The sequence below is a fragment of the Myripristis murdjan genome, chromosome 13 (assembly GCF_902150065.1).
Source record: "Myripristis murdjan chromosome 13, fMyrMur1.1, whole genome shotgun sequence".
Lineage (NCBI taxonomy): Eukaryota > Metazoa > Chordata > Actinopteri > Holocentriformes > Holocentridae > Myripristis > Myripristis murdjan.
This window is the reverse complement of record NC_043992.1, coordinates 5869878-5882265: the sequence shown is the minus strand read 5'-3', so window position 1 is coordinate 5882265 and position 12388 is coordinate 5869878. Positions and strand designations below refer to the sequence as shown.

Sequence of the window (12388 nt, the reverse complement as noted above, 5' to 3'; positions counted from 1 at the left end):
CCGCGCATGATCGGCAAATGCTGCTGCTGTAGCCAGCAGCACAGAGTGCAGCGGGGATGGGCTCTTTATTATGAGAAATATCACCCGTATATCTCCACAAAATGAAGTTTCCTTACTCATAAATTCGCGAGGAGTAAGTATTTTTACGATTACTAAGGCTTGCCTCGTTAAATCCTCGCGATGAAAGGCCAAAGTTTGGCTAACCAGCTGGCCTGGTCACAATAAGCACAAAGAAGAAGAAGCGTCCGCTGCTTATTTATTGTACCTCGAGCTAACCCGTTTAACGCTTTAAATTTGCCAACCAGGTTTCTCCATTTGTTACTTCAGTTGAGTCGGAGTATCTTCGCTTTGCTGTCAGTCCAGTTGTTTGTTTTCGTCTTGATAGGACCTGCATTTATGAGAACGGTACTAAGCTTAGCCACTTGAATCAGACAAATGGCTAAGTTTAGCTACAGCCTGACTGTCTGAAACTATTTATATGATACGTAACCTTCAAAAATAATTACTGAAATACTATAATTTCGAGACAAGGGCATGTATTAAAGGTAGGTTTGATCTTTTTCTGTTTAAAACATCTTTTCCCATCGTGGTGTGACTCGTATGGTTTGGTTTCCACAGGAAGAGAGTCAGGGGACTGCGTGTTGGCTGCCTGTTAAATGCCATCTCATGATACTGTGTTGTGTACTCCCTTAATGCTTTTTATAAACAGATTTCAATGACCGTATATCTCTTTTAACCCTCATGACCCCATTCAATGTTTAATTCTCTTTTTTTGCTTCATAGTTCATGACTTCTTCTAATTTAATCGGGACAAGTGGGTAAACATAAAATTAACATGGTAATAAGTTTTTAATGTCCTGAACACATTTCGTACGCAGCAGTGTTTGTTTGGGGTTAATTTGACCTTAGGCTTTTTTGCTGTATAAAGCATAAGAAATATCAACATTATCCACACCTTTGTTTTAGTTGTTTTGTATGACACTCAGGGACTATAACATGCCATTCATAATCTTCAAAAAATTGCCTCCACTTTAGGACCATACCTAAACATAAATGCACCTGTAGTAGTGCGAGAACCAGTCCAGCTTATATGACATCTGTGAGGGAGAAATATGACTCACACAAAGGAATCAACAAGGTATTCAATCAAACACATAAAATACCTGACACATAGACTTGGGTAACAGTTTTTATTATAATCATTTTCTGGAGGTTTATATTACTGGGGCCATATTGACCCCAACTGATAAAATTTTTTTTTAGTAAATTTGGAGGTAAGAGTGATATGTTAACTGCTTAGTCAGATTTTAGGTCAGATAGGCTCTGAGTATTGGCTAAACAAAATGTTGAGCTGTTGAGTATTTGGATAAACAACCAAACCATAACACCCAGTTGGTCACATGCAGAATGCTAGTTTATTAACATTTTCCATTTTGTAAAGATGATTGTAATATGAGCACTGCCCTTTAAAACCTCCCCTAAAATCTGAATAGGAATAAAGCTGTCTTATTATGTTACCATGCATCAGATTTTCACCAACCAATGTGGGATTCATTACCAGCGCACTGCCCCGTGTGAAACAAGAACTGGCTTGTTTTCCTGGTGCAGTCTTTATGGCCTAATAACCTATCGGCTTTGGGATTGGTCTATGTGAATTAGTAGCTGAAGCACTGTCATGTTCAGCTGATGCTTTTCTTTCTTCTTGCAAACAAGTTTTCAGCAACACTGCTGGCTTCACTACTTGATCAATATCAAGGTTAAGGTGTTTTTCTGTGGACTGTGACAGAGCACCAGTGCTTTCACATTGATTTTTATCTGTTTTCTCATAATATGACCCACCAAACCATGTACAGAAGAGGAAATTGTGCCTGGTAACGGACTATGCTTTGGGCAAAGCCTCACGTGAGATTGGAAGAGACAGCTGGACCGCTTGCAGTCTGCCATCATCCCGTTTATGTGCTGTTTTGTTCTAGAAAAAGAAAGGCATTTGCCATCCATGTGTCAGCTCTTTGCTATCTGCGGGGTTTATGCAGTGGGCTTTTACAGAACCAAGATGTCAGTTTATTACAAGCTGCCATTTGCAAAAGGTCAAACTGTAATCTGTGTGAAAAGAGGCCAGAGCAAAGTCATTCACACTAGCACAAGTGTCTGTTGATGACTGACTTTCCCTGCTCTTTCTCTCCCAGTATGGTGAGGAGAAAGTGTCCCATGCTGCATTAGTGGAATAGTGACATGCTGGCCTGTCTGCCAGCATCAGATGAACTTACCATCCGACTTCTTTCCCGTACGCAGATGAACACTGGACTTCAGAGATGTAAGTGCTTCCTTCCACCATTTTGTGGTTGTAGTTCTGATAAAATGAGTCATTTCCTGATTTAGTCAGTGCCCTTTGCTCAGCATTCCTTGTTGTCTAACCTCATAAATTTGCAGGGGAAACTACACAGAAGATGAGATCTGCCAACTACCCAACCCCAGCAGAGTTGGATGCCTATGCTAAGAAAGTTGCCAACAACCCTCTGACCATCCAGATCTTCCCCAATAGTGTCAAAGTACCTCAAAGGAAACACATTCGTCGAACAGTCAACGGGCTTGACACATTCTCATCCAACCAGCGCCACAGTCCCTACCCCTCTCAGGTCAGCGCCAGAGCGGGCCTCCTGGCCGTCCTCCGTGCCCCTGCCAAAGGCATCATCAAAGAGTCGAACGGAAGCCGAGCCCGAGTTTTTCACAAGGCCGTCATGAATCCTCACAGTGGGCCCTACACCTCTCAAAGCACTTTAAACGTCCCACAGCCTGCTCCTCACCTGCAAGGCCCGTCTCAGCCTCAGGTCCAAGCCTTGGCTGTCCAAAAGCAGGGCATCGTGCATGCACAGGCACTACAGCAGCAGCAACAAAACATGACTCATCCAGTGACTTTACAACAGGCCCAAGCTGTGCCTCATCAACAAGCTTTACAGCAAAGGAACATGGCTCATTCACAAGCTCTGCAGCGGCAGCAGAGCCTGCCCCAGCTGCAGACTTCACAGCAGCAGCAGCAGCAAAGATTGGCTCACCCACCAGGCATTCAGAGACAGCAGAGCCTGCCACACACCCAGGCTCTACAGCAACAGCAGAGCCAGCCTTGTCCGTCAATTGTGCCGCCACCGCCACAGCAACATTTTTCTCATCTGCAGACGCTGCAGCATCAGACAGCTCCACATCAACAAGCTTTACTTCAACAACAAGGAGTGACTCAGGATCTGCGGCACATGTCTGACGGAGCTCAGCTTCCAAGCCTACAGCATTCCCAGGGTCTAACTGGCTCACAGCCGCTTCCCCAGTCTACAGGTGCAGGACCCCCTGTTGCACCCACTGGCCTCCAGCAGCCCCCACTGGGTGGTTATGGACCACGGAAGCTTCCTGACACAGATGCCCCACCAAACGTTACTGTATCTACCTCCACCATTCCGCTGTCCATGGCGGCCAGTCTGCACCAGAATCGGCCTGGTGACCTGAGCAGTATCGTGCACCAGATCAACCAGTTGTGCCAGGCTCGGGCTGGCATGGGTGCCACCTCCGTTTGTGAGGGCCAGATTGCAAACCCCAGCCCCATCAGCCGCAACCTGCTCATCAGTGCCAGCTCCAGGGTGTCCACTCACAATCCAGCCCTGGGCTCTGTGCCCAGCTTCCTCATGATGGGGCCTGCAGACAAAACTGCAGCTCAAGCTCCCACTGCTGCTCTCCATTCACAGTCCAGTATGGCTGCTGTTAACAGTATGCCTGCCTTTCACACAGACACAGAAAAGCTACAACTGCAGCAGCAGCAGCTTCAGCACCAGTTACATCAGCAGAAACAGCAGCAGCAGCAGCAACAGTTGCAGCAGCAGCTACAGCAACAATTACAGCAACAACATCTACAGCAGCTGCAGCAGCAGCGCTCCTGGGCCCAACACCAGCTGGCCCACATGCAGCAGCCACCTGAGGGAGCCCACCCTTGCAAGAACCCAAGGAGGGAGCCGCCCTCTGGGTGTGGATTCCCCTCTGAGAACCTCAGCTACCCTCGCAAGCTGCCCAGCACCGCCCAGTCTTTTCCTCTAAAACACCCAGCAGAAAAACCACGATCTTTGTCACCTGTTAATGGCCCAGCAGGCTCCATGCCTTACACCAATGGCCACTATATGCAACCACCATGGGGCAGCATGCAAGCCACAGCTGGCAGCAGCAAATCAGGCCCTGAGGACCTCCCAGTGTCTTTCCAGGGAGGGCAGGCTGGCACCTCCACAGACTGTGTCCCAGGGGCAAAGTACAGAGCAGGGAAAGGAGGTCCACCTGGCCAGTCAAAGCTGATGCAGAACGTGGATTTCCTCGGAGCGGACTTCCAGTTGCCCAGCTTCCAGGAGCAGAACATAGATGCAATGGATAAGATGCACAGGCCAGCCATGGGCCAAGTTCAGGAGCCGAACAGTGCCGGAGGTATCCACAGTAATCACCCAGGCTACCGATAAAGCTTGAACTCATCCCCACTTGATGTGTTTTCAGTTTGTGTTCCCACCAGGTGTGGTTTGTCCTTCAAGATCTTGCAAGTGATCAGTTTATTTCTCTACACGTTTTTTCGCTTCAGAGCTTGATTTCCAGATGCACCAGGTTGTGAAGTGTTCCTCAGGTTTTAAGCCATGTCTTACCTTTGTTCCAGATGAAGGGTTTTTGAGATTGTTGTTCCACTGTTGAAGTGTATTCCTGTTTTCATCACTGGCATGGATGTGCTGCTCTCTGTAGCTATCTTGTTCTAAAATTATAACCACAGCTGAGAATATTTACCTGTCACATATGATTGTCACAGTGCTATTCCCAGTTTGAAGTGGAACAACTCCTCTTTTCAGCATTCGTGGCCTTACAACTGCCCCAAAGGCAAGATTTAGGATGTCCTTCTGTTGTGTTTATATTTGCATTTAATTATCGTCTGACAGGTGATCATTTTGAATAAGATGGTTACATGTTTATGCATCTAATAAGACTGTTTGAGTCCTTGTCAAGGTTTTTGTCCCAAAAGCTGAGGTGTGTGCTTGTTAAGGGCCAAAATCATAAAAAGGCCTCTGAACTGCACCATAAACAGTTCAGGTCGTTTTTGTACCACTTTATGGGTGATCATATGGCACAGCTACCCATAACTACTGAGCAGACTATTGGTTTAAAAAAAAAAAAAAAAAAAAATAAAGCAAAGCCAGCACTAACAAAAACAGTGGAAATAATCTCTTTCCGAGACAGCTTCTGAACTTGCAAGTATTTTCTCTTAACCCTCAGTAGGTCTCAAGTGCCCTGTCACATGTATGGTAATGCCGTATGTAAAGAAGTACATTTGAAGTAGTTATTTTGTTTGTGTTTAGTTTTTGTGGTGTTATTTTCTGTAGATTCTTGAACTTGAACTGTAGAGATGACTTTAAGGAGCTAGAGCAATGAGAATTTAAAATGTGCGCAACTTTGTTGACAGGAGCAGAAACTCCACTACAACCCCATTCTTCTTCAGCTGTCGTGAACAGAGTGGTATCCCATTATTTTGGAAGTGGTTTACATAGTGGTTGTACATAGATAGGCATGTGAAAACCAAAATTGATCACTTGCAAGCATGCAAGTACAACAGATAATGCAAACTGAAGGGATGCTTCATCTCCGCACCAACATCTTTTCTCACCACTTTCCTGCTGTAATGCAAGTGAGCTGACTTGGTGTGGATGTTGTCTGTGTGGCTTGTGGTGAGCTCTTCATCCACTTAATCACTAGCCTTACCCTGTGTTGTATTTCTACTACCTATAAAGGAAAAGTAAATGTCCAGCCATTGGATGCAGATTATCTCTTGCTACATCATGTATAGCATGTGCTCTGGCCCCATTTTCTCCTCACGTACTTTGTTGGGTGGATGTTGTCCGGGCAAAACACTGCTCTGCTAGCCTCAAGCCTTTTGGAAAAAGCCTTAAATGTTACACTAGTTATCCTCTACTAAATCCTTACCTTAAATGTTAACTGACTTTCTTTGTTAAGATTTTAAAGGAAGTATGGTTTAAGTGTGTGAAACGGATAGTCTCAGCTTTTTATCTCAGCATTTGTTCCTTTGAAGTTGCTGTTAAATTTTAATGTCGGATCACTAGGCAATGTTACATAAGCAAAATGTATAGGCAATGGAAATGGATAATAATTGTTTGCATTGGGAATAGGAGTTTTAAGATGATACTACTCATAGCTGCTGGTGTCCATCTCTATTGTCTCAAATGTTGCCTGTCTGTCATGGCCTTTAGATGATAATTTTTAAGTGGTAAAAATATGAGTAGTATTTAGCAGAATTTATAGGTGTGTAGAACTGGGCTGTAGCAGTTATATTAAAGTTTTTGGACTGTTTCTTTAGTTGTTAAACTCTAATAAATAGACTGATATAGTTTTTTAATTTATTTTTTGGACCACTGCATCCTGAAGCCATAGGTGTTTTCCACGATAGGTGCCATAGGTGAAGCATATTGACGCAAACAGCATAATCTGAACTGTTTTGAGGCAAACAAGAGGTTTGCAGTCATGCTTTAATCTGATGTCTCTCACAAAGCCTAGCATTCTTCCTCTCCAAATCCTCCTCTGAAACCACAGTGCAGGTCAAAAAGGAGAAAGAATGGTGAGAATAAACATCATCTCCAAGGAAAAACAGTTGAGATGCAAGATGTACCTTTTCTGAATTTGGGTCTTCATACTTGATTGCAGTTGATTTTATTTGTATTTTTTCCTGGCTCTCATTTTTGATGTGCCTGCCCCTTGAAGCTGCTATTGAATTTTAACTTAACACACACGTGTGATTTGTGTGTGTTTGTTGGTGTGTGCGTGTGTGTGCGTGCGTGCATGTGTGTGCGTACTTGTGAACGAATAGTCATGATGTATGGGCTGTATCAGTGGAATTCATTTCCTATTCATGGATAGGTGTGACGGCAAACTCAAACCACCTCCAAAATTGCTGATAAGATTCAGCTGAAGCGGTTAAGTTTTGCATCCCCAGCAGCCACTCTAACGGGAGGCTATTTGCTATTCTGAAACTGTAATTGGCTGGAAAAACATTCAACGTGAACCGGTAATATTTGTTACTTTAAGCCAGTGTGGCCTGTCGACACCAAAGTTAACATTCCAGACTGGTGTGGGTCCCTTAATTTCTTTTGCAGTGCAAGGATTTTCTTATCAGGGTGGACCAAGACTCTTGAGAGACACATTTTAATCAAACTGCCCTGTTACAGCCCAAGAAAGTCAGGTTTCACGGTTTCATATGAAGTGCCTCCACTGGGCTTAGTATGGAGAATGGCTGTGTGTGTGCATGTGCATGTATGTATGTGTGTGTGTGTTAGGCCTTGGTACTTGCACACAGGTGTGCACGCTCACAAAGGTGCACCGAGTTAATCTCTGACGGGGGACCAAGCTAACTTACTGTAACTACTGATACTGTGTCATGGACTGAGGTCCTGAAGTGTGCCACGACTCCTAGACACTGTTGGGATGTGTGAACTGTTTGCTGCTGACTCACTGACCAAAGTGACCAAGCACCCCTCTCTTTAACCACCCCGGCCCAAAGCCTTGGCAAGCTTGTATCAGGAGCATGTTGTTTCGTCCTGAGCAGAAATAACTGACAAGATGGTGATATTGTTACCGGGGGCTGCTGCTCTTGTCTGGACAGTTACAAGTAAAATCTGAAGATGTGAATAGAGCATAAAGAGAAAAAAATATCTAGAGTGAGTAGATCATGTCTGCACAATTACACCCCTTTTTTGATCCTGCAAGTAAAATTTAGAAAGCTGTGGCTCCAACCAAAACATTGTACTGGTTATTTGGAGTTCCTGTTGCGGGGAAAAAAACATTTGTACATTATCGAATCAGACTCAGAGTATTTTTCCACAGCAGGTGGTGATATGCACTGTAAGAATCAAATCTACTGAAGCACACTGTAGATCGTCGTCTCAGTCGACTGCCGCTCGGCTCTGATGGCAATATTCTTTGGGGCATCGCTGTATATGTCATAACATAACATAACTCTAGATTTGTTTGTACTCCAAGGGATGTGATTGTCTTTGATCCTCAAAGGGCCGTCACGTCATGAACAGTGGTGGAGGGGAGCTCACTTTTCTCAACCCTGCGGAAATGTGATATTCCAGTTTTGCCTATTCTTCAGGAACAAAATGTCTTGCACAAACATTCCCCCCCTAACCAAAATAAAGTTTGAAAATGTAAAATATTAACGAGTGGCCATATCTTTATTTTACATCCAGATGCTGCTGAATGTGTCTGTCTGCACAAAGCATGTTTACTGCAAGGGTACCGCACGTCAGGGAACTGGAAAGTCATGGAATTTTGAAAAATCTAACAGAGAGAGTCAGGGAATTCAATAAATTCTTGAGATAAGCCATGCAGTGTAATTTTGTCTGTCTTATTTTTTAAAATAAGTATTCAACTTAATATTGATTTTACATTGTTTTCAAACAGAACAAAGCATACAAATAAACTTCGACGTCGACGTTTCAACGGGTCGACATTTAGGTTAACGCCCTGCTGTGTATACAGTAGTAGTAGAACATTTTGATCTCTTCTGCATGGGGAACTGCTGTTGCAGTGTAACCACATTGGAGGGAGAACAGTAAGAGAACAAGCTGCAATGTAAACACACATACACATACAAAGTATCAGTAGCTATCAAATGACTGCATTCTAAAACAGGTCTTGCAAATATGATCAGAAGTAGCTGGTCGTGTCAGTGGTATCATAACCTGAGGGATGACAGACTGTTTGGTTCTGTTTTTCTTGAAGGCCGGGGTCAAAAACCCTCAGCCTGAGGAAAGCAAAACAAATTCTGCACACAAGGGCTGAAGGGGGTCACACAAAATTTGCTTTGTCTGTCCAACCCAGCTGGTTTAACTGATGTGTCCCTCCAACTTTACCAACTACATTTTATAGCTTTTATAGTGAAATTTGGAAATGACAAAAAGTGCAGCTATGAAGTAGAAGCAGATTCTTCTTCTCATCTTTGCTGTCTGAGCTTTTACTGTGAAAGATGCCACAGTATGTCATTGATCATTTGTTCTCCCTAATGGATGTGATTTAAAATGTAGCAAAGTACAAAAACTTAATCAAAAATGTATTTAAGTGAAAGTAAAATTACTGACTTTAGAAAATACTGAAAAAAGCACAAGTACACAAAAAGCTACCCAACTACTACTCGGTTTGATACAGACAGAGCATATTAATGAACATCAGTATAAAATACAAAATGTAAACATGCCGGACTTAGTGCTAATTTAGTGCAAATTTACATCTGTAGTCCCTGGGCAGGAGACAAAAGACACAAGCAATATCAGTAACAATAAGCAAATATGGATATACAGATGCACAAATTGAAAGAGACAAAGTACATGACACATATGCTCAGTAAAAAGTGACCACAGTTATGATTTGCTTGAGCAATTATTTGAGATGAGTCTTAAAAGTGGGATATATAGGGCATCCCCTTCTTGCAAGTGATGTAATTCCAATATTGACTCCCCTGTGCCGATAGCACTGCCCTCTAGTGGCGGTTCTGGTGCTATTAGAGTTATTTTGTGATTTACTTTTTTTTTCTTGGCATATCCACTTTGCCCTAGCTTGCTTGTTAGACTTCTAACTGAGCAAGTGGTTTTCCTCTCTTCTTTTAAAACAAACTATGCATGTATGCATGTATGCATTTATTTAAACAAAAACAGAGCACACAAACCAAGGGATAACAGGCTGGCCCACCATAGTAAAAAGCTTGACACCATCTATCACAGAAAATCAAGGAAGAAAGAAAATAATTAGAATAAGGATAAGGATAAAAGAGCTAGTGATTCTCTACATTTACAACAAGTCATTTTCCTGACACTCTGAGATGGGACAGCAACCTGTTTTCAGTAAAGGCAGGTGATCTTACTAGGATGATTTTAGAGAGGAGATAAATAATGATGGCAATAGCACAGTAAGAGCAAGACAGATTTTCTAGTGTCTGTATTGCATTACAGTTTACTGAAGCTTCTGTCAGAGGAGAATTTAGTATGTCAACTTTTTCTACAGTAGATGTCTCCCTGTATGGTGGTGGAATTTGGGTGCAGACTGATGAGTTTAGAAAGCAGCTATTTGTCTTTGATTCTGGGGGACTGACATCAAATTCTCACATTTACTGTTGATGTTTTATATAGTTGACAATGTTCTGCCATCAGACTCGGTTCTGGGAATGTTGCATATATCTTACAGTGATACCATGTCCTCTGTGTTTGGCCAGGTTTCATGGGATTAAGAGAAACACAGCAAAGCAACAAAAATAGAAACACCTGATTTTAGAAGTGTTAAAGTGTTTTGCAGTGGATTTTTCCTTTAAGAGGGAAAACAGTCAATCCCCTAAAGTCAAATGTGTGATAAAATTCATATTTTTGATTCAGATAATTGCATTCATTCAACATTCTAAAAGGCAAACTGAGAATGCAGTAAAATATGTATAAAGTCAACTGTTTCAAGGTCTCACAGCAACTGAATTTGATGTGTTCAATCCAGCGTCTAAAAAGTAAAGTTCTATAGAGCTGTTCATATTATAGGTGAAATAAAGTTATTTTGCTTCATTTGTGTTTCTCCCCTCTGTGATAGCTGGCTGTCATTGTAGCCAAATTCTTAAGCGTGAGATGAGGCCTGTCCAGGCTTCTGATTTTGAAACTCGACTCTAAGTCGAGTCAAATTTCTTAACCTCTTTTACCACAAACAATAGTTGGTCATGTGTGGGTTTACATTAACTTGATATGGTCATGTGAAATGGGCTATTCAGAGATTTATTTACTTATTTTATAGGCGCTTATCCAACGCAATGTACAGTGAAGTCCTACTGAGAGCATAGGTTTCAGCATTTTCCAGCAAAATACGCGATCATTTTAAGTCAGACGTTGTGAGACTTGATTCAGATTCACTGGAACTTTTTTAATTACCAGCTTTTCTTCAAAAATGATATGCTGTGCGCACATGAATTCTGCTATGCCCTCTCAGTTCACCTGCAGTCATGATGATGCATCCAAAACACATCACAGTGCTTCAGGGTGAATACCCTTAATTGTTGATCGCCTTGAATTTTTGAGTTTTAATTTTCAGTCCTGACTTACAGCCACTACAATCTATGCTATGCTATTCCATTTTTAAAGCAAATATATTTTTGTGAAGGAAATGAGAAATTTAACATCCCAAATTGACTAATAAGACATCATTTTCAAGTGAGGATGCAGGTAAACAACCTGACTATTGCTAAGACTTCAAGTTTTTTACTGTTTGAGGCACAAAGAGCTCATAATGCTACAAATTTAGAATATCTGTCAGTATAAATTGGTTAAATATTGTCTACCCTGATCAGTCCAATCGTGTTTTTTCTGAATTTGTAGATACACATTTATGTTGTTGTGCTTTGTTTCCAGGAGGCAAACTGTCATATTGACCAAGAGGTAAGTGAGGGTCAGTTTAGCTGCAGTGACATGGACATGAGGGATGAGCCAAACCAGCCTAATTTAAAACACACCTAAGTACAGACTTTCAAATAGGGTCGTTTATTGTCTTTTTAAATATCCAGATTTTGGCAAGCTATATACAAGCTCTGGATAATGCAAATATAAGAGCAGAATCAAGCTCTTTATGTGTGTATGTGTGAGCATGTGTGTTTTTAAGAAAATGAGAGTAAGTACTGGTCATCTGACAAACACTTGTCCCTACCACTGTGAAAAGCAAACTACGCCCTTGGTGAAGACGCTTTCCTAACATCAGCAGTCATTACCTTGGGAATTTGTGGGGTGAATTTTAGGGTGGTGTCATCAGCAAATTTAATAAAAAGCATGAATATGAGCAGGTCTAGACACAGCCCTGTGGGGAAATGGTGTTGGTGAGGAGTTTCCCTAACAGATGTTTGTCAAATATTACCAGCTGTGTCCTTTGACTTGGGAAGTCCAAAACATCAGGCCACCATCAGCAGAAAACTGCAGACAGTCTCTGAGCTAAAGCAGGTGGACTGTATTAAAAGTAGAGGAAAAAAATCTACAAATAAAATCTTGGCATGAGCCTTGTCTTTCTAGTTCAACAGTCAGATGAATTCAAGAGAACAATCTTCAGCTGCTTAGTGTTGCAATGTTTGTTCTCACTCAAATGGCATAATCAAGCAATACTCAAAACACTACAAGGAGTGTGACTGTATTTAGTATTTGTAGTTTAATGACAGACGTACAGCACTGTATCACAAGTATCAAAATGTATCACAAAATAAATTAACAAAATTCACAGTTATTAGCTAGTTTTCTAGGTTCAATCCCAGATGAGCCCCCAATATGTTACGGCCTCTCAACATAAACACAATAGGTTCAGAGAG

The 12388-nt window shown here is 42.0% G+C and overlaps 1 protein-coding gene across 2 annotated transcripts; it reads left to right on the top strand.

Annotated features, from left to right (window-relative positions):
- Window positions 1–7: 7 nt before the first annotated feature.
- Window positions 8–5225, top strand: LOC115369823 (protein FAM222B-like). 2 transcript variants are annotated; one of them, XM_030066494.1, is made up of 3 exons: window positions 8–133; window positions 2187–2314; window positions 2431–5225. In XM_030066494.1, the coding sequence occupies exons 2-3, from the start codon at window positions 2233–2235 to the stop codon at window positions 4482–4484; spliced, it is 2136 nt and encodes a 711-aa protein (XP_029922354.1). In that variant the 5' UTR covers window positions 8–133; window positions 2187–2232; the 3' UTR covers window positions 4485–5225. The 2 variants fall into 2 exon arrangements, with proteins under 2 accessions (XP_029922354.1, XP_029922355.1); XM_030066495.1 differs by lacking the exon at window positions 8–133 and adding an exon at window positions 355–545.
- The last annotated feature ends 7163 nt before the right edge of the window (window positions 5226–12388 follow it).

Coding starts and splice junctions, on each gene's coding strand:
- LOC115369823 (XM_030066494.1), top strand. CDS start 2,233: ATGCTGGCCTGTCTGCCAGCATCAGATGAACTTACCATCCGACTTCTT. Junction 2,315..2,430: donor GAACACTGGACTTCAGAGAT/GTAAGTGCTTCC, acceptor ATAAATTTGCAG/GGGAAACTACACAGAAGATG.